The 19,293-nt window shown below is 31.0% G+C and overlaps 2 protein-coding genes across 3 annotated transcripts; one reads left to right on the plus strand and one right to left on the minus strand.

Moving 5' to 3' along the window:
• Window positions 1–245: 245 nt before the first annotated feature.
• On the plus strand, window positions 246–7,786 carry LOC115954483 (transcription factor bHLH114-like). Of its 2 annotated transcripts, XM_031072343.1 has the most exons (10): window positions 368–454; window positions 1,080–1,209; window positions 1,357–1,420; window positions 3,741–3,838; window positions 5,611–5,702; window positions 6,047–6,244; window positions 6,604–6,684; window positions 6,795–6,860; window positions 7,087–7,137; window positions 7,499–7,786. In XM_031072343.1, the coding sequence occupies exons 2-10, from the start codon at window positions 1,161–1,163 to the stop codon at window positions 7,643–7,645; spliced, it is 846 nt and encodes a 281-aa protein (XP_030928203.1). In that variant the 5' UTR covers window positions 368–454; window positions 1,080–1,160; the 3' UTR covers window positions 7,646–7,786. The 2 variants fall into 2 exon arrangements, with proteins under 2 accessions (XP_030928204.1, XP_030928203.1); XM_031072344.1 differs by lacking the exon at window positions 7,087–7,137 and having other exon boundaries at window positions 246–454; window positions 7,502–7,786.
• A 1,003-nt stretch (window positions 7,787–8,789) lies between these two features.
• On the minus strand, window positions 8,790–16,190 carry LOC115954498 (probable inactive poly [ADP-ribose] polymerase SRO2). The gene is made up of 6 exons (XM_031072362.1): window positions 16,156–16,190; window positions 15,580–16,051; window positions 10,382–10,620; window positions 9,850–9,986; window positions 9,668–9,761; window positions 8,790–9,072 (listed from the first exon to the last, which is right to left on the minus strand). Exons 2-6 carry the CDS (start codon window positions 16,047–16,049, stop codon window positions 9,041–9,043), a joined length of 972 nt encoding a protein of 323 aa, XP_030928222.1. The 5' UTR covers window positions 16,050–16,051; window positions 16,156–16,190; the 3' UTR covers window positions 8,790–9,040.
• Window positions 16,191–19,293: the final 3,103 nt, after the last annotated feature.

Genomic DNA, 19,293 nt, shown 5'->3' on the forward strand with positions numbered 1-19,293 from the left:
AATAATACTTGTAAATGTATATATTAGCAACTAGTATACATGCATTCTCAAAAAAAAAAAAAAAAACTAGTATACATGCATTATTATAATTAAAAAAGTTATAGTCAAATAAAGTGAAAGCGAAATCAACTATTTATGATAATTCAATTACAAAAGCCGCCCTCCTGTTCTACCTTCTTAGTTACCTGGACGTATTCCATTCCTTTCAAGCAACAAATAAGCTTGTGAGTTTGTGACCACAGAATTATCTTTGAAAGGAATGAACCGTTGCAACACTCAAAGAAACCCTAAAAGTCCCACCATCACCAAAAACATCCTCATCGAGAAAATTCCTTACTATATATATAGGTCCTTTTATTCTATTGATATCATGTGGCTACAAAACAAGTTACTATAGCTTTAGCCTGAAGAAACTGAGAGAGAGAGTAGTTATTCTCTGCGTTTCAGATCAGAGGTGAGGAATTAATTAGCTCTAAATGACATACTATGAAGGGTTCAAGCTTAAATTTTTGTTCAGTTTTTTTTTACTATATATGATATTAATGCTATTTTACTTTCATTGATCTTTCCATTTGTGAATTCTGATTTTTTGTTGATGTTTTCCAACCACAAATTGAAAATATTTTCTTCTTTTTTTTCTTTTTTTTGAGGAAGAGAAAATATTTTCTTCTTGAGTTTAGAGTTTGAGATTTCTTCAAGAAATTCAAATTGAAAAATATCGAAGATAACCTGTTGACATGGTATATACACGAATTTGTTTGGATCAAAGTTACTTTAAAAAAAAAAAAAAGTTTACATACACGTCTCTTTTGAATATATTTCAGTTTCATTTTATTTTTTCTCTTGAAAAGCTACATGTATTGGCTTCAAAGAAGAAAAAGTTTTCAATTCCTCTTACTTAAATGTATGCATGGTTCTTTCAAACCTTACTATGATAGTCACTCTTCATCGAGTTTTATATTTTAGGGCATTGGATATAGCTTCCAAAGAACATGTATATGTTTTATAATATCAATATGTAGTCAATGGTCATTCCAAATCATAAAATGAGACTCGTTCTGTTTTGAATTGCATATTAGGCCACTGGCCAGGCTCAAAGCTTTGCATCAAGGTTTTTCAGTACGAGGTTCTGATCTGCAAGCATCGCTTTCACTCTGAAAATGAGGAATGCTCTTCTTCAACCCATCTCCTCACAGCTTCACAGCTTTGGTAATGTCTTTCTTTCTTCTTCTTTTTTTGGCTCTTAATGGAGACTAAAAACTTTGTCTTTGGTCGGTTCAAATAATTGATTGGCCTTTGGAAGATGTAGCTGACAATTTATTTATTTATTATTATTATTTTTTAAATTCTATCCAGGTATCAATCAAGTCCAAGTGCCAAATTTGGATGTCTCTATGGCTATGCCGATGGATAGCGAAGTGTATGAATTCTTTCTCACCATTATTATAATTCCAACAAAAAGAAATACTATTTTATCACAGATCGCTACCCTCTATAATCTGTCATATCATATTACTACTTTCTCTTTTTTTTCCTTTTTCTTTTTTAATAAAACAAAAAGAAAGATAAGATCGTAGGACTAGTCACTTCCTAATCCATAAGATAAGCCCTACACATGTATGATCCCATGACCTTAAGAGTTAGGTAATCATGGTAAATCAAACCCAAATGTTTCCCTGACCAAGGGTTGTAATAGCACTACTTTTAATTTTGTCATTGTGGAAAACCTCATACTCTCAAATGTATTACCTTAAACCCCATACTTCTATTGATGTGTCAAACAAAAACTCACTAATAATAGCCTCAAATGTTTAATAATTTCTATTTTCTAAGTATATTTGGCACAATAATAAAAGTGTAGGGGTGAAGTTTCACATTTGAAAGTATAGAGCACTAGCAGAGGGACTGAGGCCCTGAGGGGGGGGGGGGGGGGGGGGAGGTTTGAGAGGTGTTGACCTGACTTCTAAAATTTTCTTTCCTCCTTTTTTACAAAAAATAAAATTTATATGTAATTTCACTAATGGTTCCTCAAAAAAAATGCATGGCCCTACCACCTGGGACAAAGCTTAATTTGTCATCGGGTGTGGTTGGTGCCCTCTATTAAGCCTTTTCGCCCTTCCACTGCCATACTATACGTGAAGGTCATCTCTATACAGTATAAAAGTAGGTAGGGAGAGACTTTGAAAGAGTTTGGTGTGAATGCATTTTGCTTAACACTAGCTTTTTCACGGTTCTCCAATCATATCACTACTTCAAGTTTGGCTATAAAGAAAGTTCATAGGTAGAAAGCCTATGCTTATGGCCCATTGCCGAAAGCAGATAGGAATGGGAAACCGGCGAAGAACCAATCAAACGCTTTTTTAAAAAGATGGGGAAAAATTATATTTAAAATGAATTTTACAAGCCAACATATTCTGACATCTTCTCAAAAAATAAAATAAAAACATATTCTGACATGACATATAGTCCCCAAATAGGAAAAAATGTTTCCTCTATTGGTGTAATTTCCTCCGACCTAAAACATGGGGACTCACTATGTGACCACTGAAGAGATTATTAATGTATAGTTAAGTTACATGATTTATTTTATGAATCACATAATTTGTTCAAATAATATACATAGATCGTCTTATAAAAGTCACATAGTGAATTGAAAGAGATTTCTTTAAACCAGTTTGGAGCTCAATTTTCTTCAAACAGTTATGGGCATACCATTGTTTTTAGTTGGAATGAAATTCTATATACATACCCACATGGGCCCAAGAAGAAAGTTAAAAGAGATTTGAATAATTTACAATTTCTGCAGGGAAAGGATGCTGATTGAAATCTCTGTCTCATAGACTAATAGCATAGCTCAATTTTCTACCGTATTGCTGGATTTTGTAATCAAATCTTGCCTTCCAACTCTCAAATGATAAATAAATATTGAGATGGGATTGAAGTAGAGCTAGACTACTTGTGCCTTTCCCCCAAAATTTTTAAAAATGAAAAAAATCCAGACCTTACTTCTGAAGCTTGACCGAAGCTTGCAAGTTGGTACCAGTGATATGGTCATGACTCATGAGCTTGCATTTGAAAACGATACCTTGTACTTATGCTTGTGAGTTGTGTGAGTGAGTGCCCGACACTCTTATTAATATCTTCAATTTAGAGTAGTAGATCACTAGATTCCAATTCATTTCGCTATTCAAAGGTCAAAGTAAAAGGTAATTGAAGGTGACTCCCTATTTTGTCCGTACTTTTAAACATACATGCACTTAGAAAATAGAAATCCAACATTGATATGATATTTTTTAGAAAAATTTGTGACTTTCACATTAGGAATAAATACTACAAACTCTTATTCAATAATGTTACCGACAAAAGAAATTTCACAACCTTTTCCCGTTGAGATGATAGATTATGATTAGTACATCTCTTTATATGAGACTATTATTAATATCACTTTTATCGGATACGAATCACAATTTATCATTGACAAAAGAAATTTCGCTACTTTTTCCAGTTGAGATGATAAATTATGATTAGTACATCCTTTTATATGAGACCATTACTTATATCACTTTTATCATACACTAATCACAATTTATCACTGTTGTGAAGAAAAAAAAGAAGTGAAATTTGTTTAATTATGTCATTACTCATTAGTCTTATTGAAGTTTTATTTAGTCTCAACCCCCTGTGTCAAAATTCACTACCGGGTTGGTCCACTAATAGTTTCCTTTTGTACTCTTTTGCAGAAACGTCCATGGCAGTGGCTTCTGTGACAACCAGCCATTGGGAAATGAATGCTTTACTGTTCCTTTTGGGTCCCTTATCAACTATAGCTATCAATCAGGTTAGGTGAATTTCCCTATCTGCCTTAAGCTTAGGAACATTTTTTCTAGTCTAAGCCTAATTTCATTTACCCTTTATTCTTCATTAGCCGTAAACCTGTGCGTTGCGTGTGATAATTATTTTTATGGTGGTTTTATTAAATTTTTTTTTACAATTTAAACTAATCTAATAATTAATAATGTATTTCGTAATTATATTTTTATTTATTATAAGAACAATCATAAATGTAATATAAGAACAGTCCAAAACACCAAAAAAACATAAACTAAAAAAATTAATAAAACTTAACAATGATTAATTGAACCAATATTAGGATAAAATTTTGTTTTTGATAATCTATTAAGGTTATTTTTTTTGTAGAAATTATAATTTTGGCTGTCCAAAACATATTATCAAATAAACAATTATTAGCAAAATCTAAGAATAAAATTGCAAAAGTTAAAATTTGTAACCTATCTGATTATTTTCGTTTGGCTAACATTTGCTTTTCTTTAAATAAATGGTATTATAAAGTACTTCTAATACAACTATTAAGAGTACTTTGTCCACAACAAAGGATTAGAAAATAAACAAAAATTAGTAAAATCTCATAGTTTAACATCTAAATTGAGCACTATAAAAAACATTCTATGTAACAAAATAAATATCAAATTATCCAAATTATGCTATATAATAGAATAATATTATATTTTTATATGCTATATTTAATTCTTTAGAACGCAATAGGATAACATTTAACAATCAAAGAGAATAAAAAATAAAAAATAAAAACAATAACAACAATTTAAAAAACAAAACTAAATCACAATTTAAAAAACTAAACTAAATCACATTAACCCAAAATAGAGTTTTAAAGAATATAAAAAATTATCAACCTAAAGTAGAGATGCAAGAAAAATAAAAAAATCCACCAAAAATTTTAGAGAGAGAGAGAGAGAGAGAGAGGGAACCTTTTTTTTGTGAGGGAAAACTATGCATAGAATAGAAGAGATAGTGACAAATTTATAGTAAGAGGATGTGAATAAGAAGAGATAAAAATAAAGGAAGATGAAGGGAAAGAAGAAGAATGATATTAATGTAGAGGATAGTGGGGAGATGAAAAGGTAAGGGAGGGAGAAAGATTGGAGAAAGATTGAAGAAGTAGTGGGGAGATGAAATGGTAAGGGAGAGAGAAAAGTTGGAAAAGTGTAAATATTAAAAATAAATAAATGTTAAAAACAATTATAAAAAAAAATAAATAATAAATAAAAATAAAAACCTAAAGCTTAAAAGGCTTCAACGTTTTTTTTTGTTTTTTTTTTTTTTTTTTTCCTTTAAGCTGAAAAAGGCTCACACAAAACCCTAAAACTGAACCGAAAAGGTTTTGGGTTAGGCTTGATAGTGGAACTAAATAAATAAGAGGTGGGCTAAATTAATTATACAGATTTATTATAGGGTGATAGTAGAAGTAAATGAATAAGTAGTGGGCTGAATTTATTATAGGGTGATAGTGGAAGTAAATAAATAAGTAGTGGACTGCATTTATAGGGCTGAAAATTGTAAAAACCATTTAAAAATTGTAGGACAAATTATATTTTAAAAAAGAAAAGAAAAAAAAGAATGACGTGGCAACTGATGTGATGCAATGTGAGAGCAGCAACATTAAACACTACGCTTCAGCTTTTAGTAATATATAGATATACCAACTAGTCAACTACTCTGAGCTATAATTTTGCAAGTTAATGCATAGATGCATGGTAAATAGAGAGACTAAATTGCCTTCTTTTATGACAGGTTATCAATCTGGTGGTACCTCCATCTGTACTGACATTCCTCACCAGTTGATGTTGCTTAGCCAGAAACCTTCAATTCCACAATCTGTAGAAGTATATACACATTCTCTCTTTTATTAGTCACTATATTCAAAACTCTTAATTGTTAATGATGACAGCAACACTCATGGCTATATGTCCCACCTTGAATCTTCAGCTCCATAATAATAACAATAAATAAACTTTTGATATTTTCACTTAATTAACAATTAATATATTTGGAATTCAACTTCTAGATTTTTGTTTTGGATGAATTAAGTGAACATTAATTGGAGGGCTGATGATGGGGATCACACCTAATACTATATGATCTTGGCTTATCTTTAAACAAAATTAATTGTTAAAGACAAATAGTCCAATTTTTTAAAGGTACCCTATTTATTGATTTGCTTTTTCAGGACTTGCAGACCATGCCAAATGCAAGGAAACGTCCAATTGAGGTCAATGACTTATTGCCCAAAACAGGCACTGATATTCTTGATAACATGATGGAATTGAAAGAATGGAAGAGAAACAAGAGAAACATGACCACAACCACTGAAAAACAATGGCAACATCAAGTCAGAAGAGCACCGACGCAAATCCAAGAGCAAAGAGTAAGTGAAATTACATAAATGAAAATGATATATCATGTTTTGATGGTATTTTCGAAACTAAGAAATCATTAAAAGGAAAAATAGCATATTCTAGCCCCTAGGAGCCTACGGCTTCCTAAATAAAATTTGATTGGTTAGTATTTGAGTAAAACTTAGGTATAGTTTCTTAGATATTGTACTTTGAAAGGTCCAATTAAATTGAAGTATTCAATCATGTGTATGCAATGGCCAATATAACATAATACTATTCTTGCTTCCTTGGTAAATATAATTTGAGAAAACACCCAAGGAACTGTATCTAAATTTCATTTAGCATGTATTGCCCTTCCTTGATCAGCTTCTCTATTTTATGTTTGCAGCTGCACGTGCCTGTGAGGAGAAGCCAAAAGCTTAGTGACAAGATCACAGCTCTTCAAAAGCTGGTCTCTCCGTATGGAAAGGTTAGCACTTGCAACTCATTAGGATGTTTAATCTTAATGGTCATTACAATTCTCAAAATTGAAAAATTTTACAGTAAATGAAACCAGGGTTTTGAATAAATTTATTGCAGACTGACACTGCATCAGTTCTTCAAGAGGCTTCTCTTTACATCAAGTTACTTCATGAACAAATTCAGGTATATATCTCTCTTTGCCTAATCATGCTTCACTTTAACATAATAAATAGTCAGAGAGGGAATAACAAAAGGAAAATGATAAGAGAGGGGATTCAAGCTTGGTTTTTTGCTTGTTGCAACTTGCTAGCTACTTTTTCGCTACTTTTAAATATGTTTTGAAATTTAAATTATCATCACACATCCTTAAGATTCTCCTTCTTCTTTTTTTGGTGGGGGATTGTGACAGAATTTGTTTCAATTGCTGAGTAGCTCATACAACAGTTCAAGTCAACAACCGGTAAACATGCAGTGACTTTTTAAATTGTACATTTTTTTTGGGGTGTAATTTACTATGATACAAAAGTCCTAGTTCAGATCAATGACATATACTGCAAATTAAATTTGATTATATAGGCCTTACAAATTGATATGTCATCAATTATAATAAAAATAATTGATCAGACATTTATTCATTATATTCATAAAGCAAGCACTGATCACATTTTTTGACATGTCAGTCTGTAAGTTTTCTGTAATAAAAATGATAGTAATTTTCAATTTTCAATTTAATTTGGAAGCAAAAACATAAATTTTTTTCTATAAATGATTTATATATAATCCTTCTCTAACCGTTGTTGTTTACAAAATGGAAATTTCAGCAGGAAATTGGAGAACAGCTAGACCTAAGGAGCAAAGGGCTTTGCTTGGTACCTGTGTCAATTACTCAGAGAGTCAAAATGGAAAGCCCTTTTGATCATGATGATCTGTGCTGGAAACCCATCACACAGAGTTATAGAAATGTCTAATTCTAAACCTAATTTAGCTTGACCCCAACATGACATCTTTCTTTCCTCTACACTCGACTTCTGTTCCTGTGGTTTAAGAGAAGAGAATGCATACCATTGCATCTTTTCATATATAGAAGAGAGCTAGCTCTTTAAGTTATGTTTTTCCCTCCTTGTGCTTTTTTATGCATTTATTTTTTCTGTGTTATTGATTTGCCTAATGGGTATGGACAAACCACAAAATTAAACACAATAATGTTCTCATGAGTCATGGTCATTACTAGACAAATTTAAAAAAAAAAAAAAAAGGAACCCACAATTTGCCTTTGCAACAACCCTCGATAGAGACTATTCCAACCACACGAGGAACAACATTGCGTAGGGGTCTTGGAAGCCAATTTCAATTCGCATTCACTAACAATTTTGATGTATCTAAACTCTGGCAAATTATTGTTTTACAATACTTTACACAATATCCACATTTTTCAAGAATATCCACACTTTACACATGAAAAAATAGTGGATATCAAAGCACCTAAATTTTGTAGGATTGTCATTAAAAAAAAGTACCCTTCTTATCACACAAACATAACCAAACAAATCATATAAGATTCTATTGCAATTAAAGAGAGTGAATTTTTTTACTTCTATATTTTAACACTCCTGTCCTGTTCATGTGTGGATCATGACTCCCCTTAATTATTCTAGTACTCCCCCTCACAACTCGCTATGCAAGCAAAGATTAAGTTCATTTTAGCAAGACAACAATAATATGACATGACACCATTTAATCCCATATTAACCAGCCTTAACAAGTTAATTTGGGCCCTATTACAATTTAATTTTCAAACTAAAATCGTGACTTCAACATGTTTTCAGTTCAAAAACTAAATTGCGTGTATAGAGTGTGCAACAAGATGTGTGTAAGAGACATTACTCATATTTATTTATGGGTTTGTATGGCACATGATTTCAAGGTACCAACACATACAATAATTTATTTTGAAGATTAGCCACCTATAGATGATTAAACAAAAACCCCCACCACCACCACCACCCCCCCCCCCCCCCCAAAAAAAAAATTGAAGGTAGAGAAACAAATAATTAATAAATAAAAAGCAAACAAGTAAAGAAGTCTGATGTTTTCTATTAAAACAATCCGTAAGCAAAACAAATCCTCTTTAAGAGAACCACTTGAAAGTTGAACATGAAACAGCAAATTCAAACTTGAATGATTTTTTATTTTTTTTTTATTTTTATGAATTAAACTTGAATGAATTTATTCTCTAGGCTAAAACTGAAATAAGGAATGTATTCCCTAAAGCAATGTACTTGTTAAACGAGAAACAACTTCATCACCACGTATCTGCCGCACCATTAATCTTGTACCCTCAGCATCAACATATGCTGCAACTATTAATTTGCATTTTGCCTCATCTTTGATCTTTCTGCAGAACAAAAGAGCAAATTTCATTCATGAGTCATGACTCGCATAAAAGTATGTGAACCTACGTATCCAATAAGCTCTCTAAAACCAAATTTTCAACAAATTGGAGAGTGAACCTGCAAAATCATATTCCAACATACTCTCTATTTATGTTTTTTTTTTTTTTTTTTTTTGCTAGTATAAAAACCAACTTAATAAAATATACAATAATATTTATCTAAGTATAAAGAAATACTGAAAAAAATAATATTTAAATGAGATAAAGAAAGAAAAATCTGTTAGAAAAAAGTATTTGAAAAAATAGTTAAATAAAATAAAAAGTAGTTTTTCTCTAAATTTAGTTGAAAAAAATAGAGACAGATGGAGATACTCTTAAAATGATATTGAGAACAAAACACTTAAAATCTTCCCAAAGAACTACTCTCCTTAAAGATCTCAAAAATAGAAAAAATAAAATAAAAATACACTCTAAAAAAATTAAAATAAAATAAAAAAGAGAGAGAAAAACTTTAGGAACACTTTCTACAATATGGCTATTTCTTTGCTAATAAATAAATAAAACAAAATAAAAATAAAATAAAATAAAAAGTGCACACCTTGTGTGTAAGGTTTGAGTACTTCAAGTAATAACCCATCTCCAGCTATAAGCCTCAAGCTATTTATAAATTGTGGTCTCGTGATCTTATTTCCCTGTGATCAAAAGGCAAGCACAATCAAGTAATGCCCAAAATTTAAAAAGGCTACACATACAATTACATGAAGATTATGATTGGCTTACCCGGAAATCGTTATAGGATTTGTCGATCAGAGCCATTTTAGGTGGATTTAAGAACCTTGAAAGTATGGATATCAGAGCAGAAAACGTCATTAACGATGTTCTGGGTTTTGGAACATTTGCTTGCACACTTAGAAAATCTGAGCATTTTTAACAAACCAACCATAGTTTTATATTGTAATAGTAAAATCAATAAAAGTTCAAGACAAAGAATGTTAGAATCTAGAAAGCACGAACACGGTACAAGTACAACACTGCGACGCAAAAAATTTTTGAAAAATTATAGCATGAAAGGACTTATATAACACCAGTATAACACGAAAACGACATGAGTACAACACCCTAAATGAAATATTTGTGCTTCCTAAGTTGGAATTATTTATCATTCACTAACAATTAAGGAGGAATATGTGCAACGTGTGAGGGAGAGACTCAAAATTATAATTCAACGATTGAATTCACTATTTCCAATGATTTACGCTTTTGGAACAAATGGTAATTTATCAGAGAATGTAAACAACATTGAATTGCTTACCATTTACGGAAGGGACCTTGAAACTTATGACGAAGGTTGGAAAAATGTGAGAATTCATATTAGCACTCCACACAATGTATCTTCTAGGAGCCAAGAGATTGTCCACACCAGAATCGAAATTCTGAGAACTTGGATGAAACTGGTTGGAACCAGGACAAACCACTTCCATATTTCCCATTATGACTCGGCATAGTAAAATATGCTTCAACCCATCTTCGTCAACATCAGAGGATAATGCGCTAGTAAAAATATAAAAACATTTCAGAAGCATAGCAAATCCACGTTTTCTATGTATTATAACTATATTTTATTTTGCTTAGTTTATCTTTTGGTGGGTGGGAGGGATGGAGTGTTGATTGTGATTTATGACATACTAACGCAATGATCACTTAATGGAGTTCAAATTAACTTATTTACACACTCGAAGTATATGTCCCTTTAAGGGTAAAATACAAAAACTACCCTCTTGGTGAAGGCTTTTCAAAAATATTTAATTTGTTATCGAGCACAAACAATACTTAACACTGTTTAAAAGTTCTCCTTCTCCTCCAAGTTTTATACTTTCTTCAAATTGTCAAGACTACACAAGTCTCTCAATGATATATACATGAGAGAGTGACAAAGTAACCAATCAACCAACCTATATATCTATATATATAATAATAAGTGAAGCTGAGAGAAACTCAATTTATAATTTCAAATTAGAGTTCCAATTTTGTACTATGTGTTTTGAATTATTTATTCTTAAAAAATTTTATTTCTTAATTTTAGAATCAAATGTAGGACCACATGATAAATATTCATCCAAGTAAGTTATTAAAAACAAAAACCAAAGAGTCTGGAATAAATGAATCATAAAAAATAAAAATAAAAAGTGCTTCACAATAATTTTTTTTTTTTAAAATAGACAATTTACATTTTATACCTAATAATATCCTTACAAATTTTTTTAAAAAGTTAACAAAATATAAAAATGACTATTAATAGTATTTAAATTATATATATATGAATTATATTATGTATCTTATTGTATATCTTTAAGTGTATTCATGCATATGCATGAAGTTACAAGCTAATATATATATAAAAGCAGATACATCATGTCGAAAAGTATGAGGTTATGCCATATGGTGCATTCCTTGAAATTCTCTTTATTTAGTTTTTTACTTCAACAAAATTTGTATTTATATTAAAGTATTAGTTCATTGAATTAGCCAATAAAGTAAATATATATATATATGTATATATATATATATATATTAATTATCTATTGTTGTGCATTAATTATTTATATTAAATGAATTTATATAATTATTTTTATAAACTCTATATACAAAATAATTTTTAGTTGGAATAACAATAATAAATTTAGAATATGACATTCTTACTCATGTTTAGTTGTTTTAACAACAATTGTCACAAAAGTCATTAAAATAAATAAATATTTATGAATTCACTAAAATTAATCTTAATCCCTTAAATTTCCCAACTTCTTTGTGTGAGTGTGTGTGCGCGTAAGTATGTGTTTGTGTGAAACTAACACTGTAATATGTATTCTATGTAATTAGAAAAATTACTAATATAATAAATATGTTTATTTTGTTATATTAATTATTTTAAGCATAATGAAATTTTAATATCATTTTTCTAAGATTTATATGAGAAACAATTGGTTTTTTTTTTTTTTTTTTAATGTGAGAAACAATTGATTTGAAATATGGAATTTTTTCTCAAATTTAGTTGTTTTTGCAACAATTGAAACCATGTCTAACAAAAAGGGGAAAAAATTTTAGTAACATACAATCATAAATGTTAAAAAAATAAATAAATAAATAAATTGAAAGATACATGCATTTTTTTGTAGGCATGAAACATGCCTATCTATATTAGCTTCTATATCATGCAATTTTCAATTTGTAAATACATATATATAATATGATCAAATCACTATGCTAATCTTAGTGCATTTCTATTTTGTCTATATATAAAATAACTAAAGATTACAATTTTTTACAATAAAATTTATTAAAATGTCTCTTTTATACATCGATAATTGGGAGTGGAGATCTGAATTCTAAATGTTTCTATTGGAAATTGAGGTGTTAATCAGTTAAGTTACAAGATTTTTGGCAAAACTTATTGAAATATTGGAGAAAACTAATAATAAATTACACCGCACATCGTGCGAGAACTCAACTAGAGATTGAGAATAAAGCAAGAAAGAGTAGCGAAATTTTCAGTTGAAAGTTTTGGTAGTATCTAACATTAGCCTAAACTTAGGAATTTTGTATTTTAACTTTTTTTTTTTTTGAAAAAAAATATAAATTGTCATCATACAACACAATTGATATATTCCATATAAAAAAACATAATTGATTTTTTTGTACAATTGATATATTCCACATAAAAAACAAAATAGATTTTTTGTTACTATTAATTGTTGATGAGCATAGTAATAGGTGACAGTGTGACACCTTAGATTTGATCTAGCCCTACCTTGGTGAAGGAACATACATAAACCAAGAAGCAACTTAGCTGTAAGATGAGTCCTTCAAAAACTACTCAACCTCAGTAAGCCTCAATAAAACCATCCAAGAAACCAAGAAGAAACCAAAATTCTTATATCAAAGAATAAGGAGAACCAAGGAGAAAATCTCTCTAAGGATAAGAAAAATTTCCTCAATTCCAGAACCTACCTTTTACCACAAGCAGTAGGTAATCCCAAATGGCAGGATGCTATAGATGTTGAAATTAAGGCATTGGAAGCTAACAATACATGAACTATCACTAATCTACCACCTGGTAAATACTAGTCAAATGGTTCAGTTGAGAGGTATAAAGCCAGACTTGTTGCTTAGGGTTTCACCCAAAAGGAAGGGCTAGATTACATTGACACTTTCTCTCTTGTTGCTAAACTGGTATTTGTCAAGTGTGTGCTTGCTGTTGCTACTGTGAAAGGTTGGTTTCTCAATCAGCTTGATGTCAACAATGCATTTCTCCATGGAGGTCAACAATGCATTTCTCCATGGAGGTTTGCATGAGGAGGTGTACATGTCACTTCCACCAGGCTTTCACAGCAAAGGAGAGCAGTGCAGCAAGAGGGATATGTCACAGATGGTATGTAAGCTCAACAAATTTCTTTATGGTCTTAAACAAGCATCTAGAATGTGGTTCTCCAAGTTTTCCACAGCTTTGATTGAGTTTGGTTTTGTTCAGTCTAAGGCAGATTATTCCTTATTCATTAGACAGCAAGGTGTCTTTCATTGTGTTGCCATTGTATGTTGATGATGTCTAAATTGCAAGTAATGATCAGAAAGGGGTTGAGGACTTTAAAGTTTTGTTAGACCAGAAGTTCAAGTTGAAGGAATTAGGAGAGTTAAGGTACTTTCTTGGATTGGAGGTTGCTAGAACAAATAAGGGAATTTCCTTGTGCCAAAGGAAATATGCCCTCTAAGGTTCCTATGGATCAGACTCTTTGAAACTCAATAAATTTGAAGGTGAGTTATTTGATGATCTAAGCCAATACAGGAGATTGGTAGGAAGACTCTTGTACTTAACTATCACCAGGCCTGATATTACTTTGTAGTTCACAAGCTAAGTCAATTCATGGCAAGGCCACGAAAGCCTCATTATGCTGCTCTCAAGGTCTTACACTATCTTAAGAATGAACCAGGTAGAGGGGTCTTCTTATCTGCTAGCTCAGAGCTTCGTGTGAAAGGCTTTAGTGATGCAGATTGGGCTTCTTGTCCAGACACAAAAAGGTCAGTAACATGGTATTGTATTTTCCTTAGAGATTCCTTCATCTCTTGGAAATCAAAGAAGCAAGCTACTGTCTCAAGGTCTTCAGCTGAGGCAGAGTACAGAGCAATGGTTGTGTTAACTTGTGAGATTGTGTGAATTCTCTATTTGCTAAAGGATTTACAAGTTAAGCATTAACTTGTGAGATTGTGTGGATTCTCTATTTACTAAAGGATTTACAAGTTAAGCATGATAGAGAGGCACTATTGTTCTGTGACAGTCACTTTGCCACTTAGGGTCTAATCCAGTTTTTCATGAAAGGATAAAGCATATAGAAATTGATTGTCACATTGTGAGCGATAAAGTGTTGGCTAAAGTGATTCTGTTGAATCATGTAAGAACACATTGCCAATTAGTAGATTTGTTAACCAAAGTCTTGGGATATAAGCAATTTTCTGAATTCGTCTCCAAGATGAGACTGATTAATATTTACTCGCCCTTAGTCCATCTTGAGGGGGAATGTCAAAGGCCTGATGGTGAAACCAGTTCTGTAGTAGGTGCATTAGCTGCCACTCCAATGCAGAGGCCTGATGGTGAAACCAGTTCTGCCGTAGGTGCATTAGCTGCCACTCCAGTGCAGCTCAGGCTGCAACACAGTGCAACAAATAGTGCACCAGGGTAGCACAAGCATGCATCAAAACAAGCAAAGCAATTTGATGATACAACAACAAGTGCTAGAGTAACAAATATGAAGATTGAAGAGTTCAAAATTTCAAATATGAAGATTGAAGAGTTGAATGATTGTCAAAGAACTGAATCTTGTATTACACAGCCAAAGAGAATCAAGAATAGTACAAATGCATCTAAACGACAGAATAGAGGTGTAGCATAGTTAGAGTTGTTGTAGTTTTGTATATAACTAAAGCTAGATTAGTGGCTCACGTGTGTGTTTACATGTGTAAGTTAGTTACAGCTTAGCTTTGTTTTGGATCTTTTAACCGTAAGATGAAAAGGACTCATCCTAACCAATAAGGAGAACCAAGGAGAAAATCTCTCTAAGGATAAGAAGAATCAAGGAAAAAATTAGATAGAGTATTTTAAAATTAAAAATCTCCAAAATCACATAACACCATCTAAGGAACCAAACCAAAATCCTTATATAAGAATCAAGGAAAAAATTAGATAGCGTATTTTAAAATTAAAAATCTCCAAAATCACATAACACCATCTAAGGAACCAAAATCCTTATATCATATTTTTACTTGAGCATCAGAGAGTTCTCCATTAACGAATGTGCTTTTTGTTCTTTTGACTAGAGTTTCCTTGCAATCAAGGATATCATCAGTTACTTAAGCCCAATTTGAAGTTTTTGTTTTATTTATTTCCAAATTCCCAACCACTCAATATCTAAAATTCTTTAAAACAATTAAAGAAATAAATTATAATAAATTTAAACTTACCCATCAATGGAAAATTGTGTAGAAGCCAAATGAACTCCAACACCATACGACTGGCCGTTTACAGGCCTTCTTCCACAGTGACTAAATCCATGTTTCACAATTCCAAGAATTTCATCCCTCGTACCACCAAACCATCCAAGTCTTACGTTAGCATTGCCACCACATTTTTCTGCCACTGCCTCAGAGAAAAGCTGAAACGATTCCAACCTCGCTTTCCTTGTCAAAGTAGAAAGAGAATTCTTGTGTATTGCCACAACGTTGGTGTACTTTGCCACCGATCCCATACCCGTAAGAAAGCTACGCGTTATCATGCCATATTCCAGACTCCCTTCTCCAATTTGAACAAATACATCCTCAGTAAACAACCTAAAAGGGCTTGTTTCATCGCACACAGACCCGGAATCTGAAACTTCGTCGTCATTAATAGTCAAAGAGATTTGACTTTCAACATCACCATGAATCTGATCCATCTCTGTTCAATAAAATTTGTACACAGAATTAGATTATATGAATGAAGTTTATAAACTTATACCAGTTTTTTTTTAATATCAATTGGGATGTGTCATAAACCGTTACCTTGACAAAGAAGTTTGAAATTTGAATACACGAGAAAGAAAGAACAGAGGAAATAAAAAAAGTCAAATAGAACAGATCTAGAATTAGGAAGAGAAAAGAGATTTATAGAGGTCTTGTACTTGTAGAGTCAGGAAAATTCGTATTGCTTGCGAAACAAGTACAAAACAACGGAAGACCGGTTGTTTATATAGGAGAATTTGGATTGAGACCAGTGGCAATGGTCTTTCAATCTCAACCATTGAATAAAACAAATTAAAATAAAATTAAAAGTTAAAAAGTTAAAAAGTAAAGAAGTAAAAATTTGTTGTGAGATAAATATGCCAAATTGCATGATATACGTTATGACCTAGGTATTGCACCAGATCCTTATCCGTAAAATTCTTTTTTTTTTTTTGATAGATTACTATTTTTATTATTATTATTGGTATATATTGATACATCCAATAATAAACCCTAGCAACATAGGTTATTTCATTATTTAATATCGATTATTTTAATATACTAGTAATATTTCTATCTATCATACATACCTTAACCGTTGTTTGATTTTGTCAAATATATTTAAAAGATTCAAATGAATTAATATTGTTATTAATATTAAATATGAAAGTGTATGTTATATTCCATAGAATTTTTCGCTTATGCAAAAAATTTTAAGTAAATATTATTAGTTATTAAAATTTTTAATTTATTTTTATTAAATAATTATTATTTAAATTATTTACCACATTAATAGTTCAACCACAGGTTGAATTTGGATGAAAATTGATAACCATTGTCCATTTAGTCACTAACTCTACATCCAACTGATAACCGTTGTCCAATGAGTCACTGACTCTACATCCAACGTGTTTTTGAAAGATGAAATTATATAAAAAGACCTAAAATAATTATCATGTTTGAAATTAGATCTCATTTTTTTAATCTCATCAATTAAAGTCTCAAAATTAGGAAATCATTTCAATTAAAAAAATTGTTTATCTTTGTTATTCTAGGTAGTAATGATTGGGAAAAGCAAAAAACCATTGATGAAAGTCAACCTTTTGCTCAGGGTTTGTTTATAAATCAATTTGGCAACCATTGGAGAAAGAAATCTTTGGTTAAAATGAAAAGGTAAAAATAAATAATGTTATATCATAAAATTGAAGATATTTACTTGAATAAGAAAGCAAAGTTTTGTCCATGACTTCTCTTTTTCTTTACTTTATTACTGGATAAAATCAAGAAGATAAATAAAGACTTCAAATTGAAATGATACTAGTCGCTAACCCGTGCGATGCACGGGAAAACTATTAGAAAATAATAAAGCATGCATATATTAAAAGACAATTTAAGTTCATGTGTGCTTGCAAGGGATACATACCTAAATAGTTATTGCGGTAGAAATAACAGCCTTATCTTTGAGATAAAGAACTAATGTAAACAAATTAACCTTACATAAAAACAAATTTAAAAAAAAAAAAAAAACATAAAACTGATGTCACGGGAAATTTAGCCACATAGTAGTAATATATAAATCTCTTAAAACCTAAACCTAAACCTAAACGTAAGGACTAAATATTTATGTGCCTTCTCTTGCTTTCCTAATGTATTTGGTTAAAAACATAAAACTGATGTCACGGGAAATTCAGCCACATAGTAGTAATATATAAATCTCTTAAAACCTAAACCTAAACCTAAACGTAAGGACTAAATATATAAACAAACTAACCTTACAAAAGCTGAACTTTATAAGTTAAAATTTATACCGTGAGTTGTAGATCTTGAATGTTATACCGTGCGTTTAGGGCTTCCTACATCTGGAGAGAGAGAAAGTTTGCAGAAACCAAAGAAAATCTCTCTATAACTTAAGAAACACAATATACTAAAATCAAAGAGATAAAATTTTCAGAGGACAAAATATTATAGATAATTTAAAAGAATTTTGGTTTAATTATTGAACACCGCAACTCCATAAAATTCATACTAATAATAATATTTTATGATAGCGCAGTTAGAATTTTGGTTTAATTCTTGAACACTGAATTGGAAATTGATTATATGAGTATTCAATGGTGAACAAAGTACTATGTATTAATTAATATATAAACAAAACTAACCTTACAAAAGCTGAACTTTATAAGCTAAAATCTATACCGTGCGTTGTAGATCTTGAATGCTTTAGGGCTTCCTACGTCTGGAGAGAGAGAGTTTGCAGAAACCGTGGCTTTATATTTCTTAACTTGAGAGAGGGGTAAGGTTGCTAGGGTTTTGTAGGTCTTGAATGCTTTAGGGCTTCCTACGTCTGGAGAAAGAGAGAGTTTGCAGAAACCGTGGCTTTATATTTCTTAACTTGAGAGAGGGGTAAGGTTGCTAGGGTTTTGAGGTGTTATAATTTTTATTTATTTTTTATTTTTTAAATATTGTGCTTTTTTAAATATTGTGCTGACGTGGAAAATTGTGGTGCCAGCAAAGGCTTCGGTTTTATATATATATATATATATATATAGATTATAAGTTTAAAATTTTAATTGACATAATTAAAAATCTAAGAGCATTCGTAGCAAACTCAACCCTTTAACATTTCACCAAAATTTGGCGAAACTCAACTAAAACCACCCTATATCAACCTCAATAATTTATCAAAAAAAAATTATAATAAACAATTGACAACACATGATATATATATATATATATATATATTCCTTTCTCAATTACTGTCTCTCTCCTTGAGTTGCCAAACATCTCTCCTCATGTTTCTCTCTCTCTTTCTCCTTGAGCATGTGTCGAACATGGTTGATGCCCAACAAAGCCGCATGATTGGGTTTTGTTTTGCTCACTACTCCAACCCACTCTAATCGCATTATCTCTCTTAGTCTCATGATAGCTCAAGAATATCTAGTTGAGGGATACGACATGTACATGCAAGTTTAGATTTTGGAGATTATCTTGTAAAGATCTCTAAAACCTTAACAGTAAATTTAGACATCATCTTTGTCAAAAATGGTGTCTTTGTGTTTGTAAGAAAATGAAGAACATAAGAGTAAAGTTGTGAGAGAAATATACAAAAGTTTTTTTAACGTGAAAACCCTCCATGTCAGGAGAGGGAGAAAACCCTGGGCACAAGCCAGTCGAATATTCTACTATTTTCAAAAAATG

Source organism: Quercus lobata, chromosome 8, assembly GCF_001633185.2.
Source record: "Quercus lobata isolate SW786 chromosome 8, ValleyOak3.0 Primary Assembly, whole genome shotgun sequence".
NCBI classification, from domain to species: Eukaryota; Viridiplantae; Streptophyta; class Magnoliopsida; order Fagales; family Fagaceae; genus Quercus; species Quercus lobata.

What these genes read in the sequence shown, in the direction of transcription:
- LOC115954483 (XM_031072343.1), top strand. Translation starts at nt 1,161, where the DNA reads ATGAGGAATGCTCTTCTTCAACCCATCTCCTCACAGCTTCACAGCTTT. An exon ending in TGGTCTCTCCGTATGGAAAG is followed by an intron (nt 6,685 to 6,794) that starts GTTAGCACTTGC and finishes AATTTATTGCAG; the next exon opens with ACTGACACTGCATCAGTTCT. An exon ending in ACAGTTCAAGTCAACAACCG is followed by an intron (nt 7,138 to 7,498) that starts GTAAACATGCAG and finishes TGGAAATTTCAG; the next exon opens with CAGGAAATTGGAGAACAGCT.
- LOC115954498 (XM_031072362.1), bottom strand. Translation starts at nt 16,049, where the DNA reads ATGGATCAGATTCATGGTGATGTTGAAAGTCAAATCTCTTTGACTATT. An exon ending in CAAGGTCCCTTCCGTAAATG is followed by an intron (nt 9,987 to 10,381) that starts GTAAGCAATTCA and finishes AAAAATGCTCAG; the next exon opens with ATTTTCTAAGTGTGCAAGCA. An exon ending in ACTCAAACCTTACACACAAG is followed by an intron (nt 9,073 to 9,667) that starts GTGTGCACTTTT and finishes TTTGTTCTGCAG; the next exon opens with AAAGATCAAAGATGAGGCAA.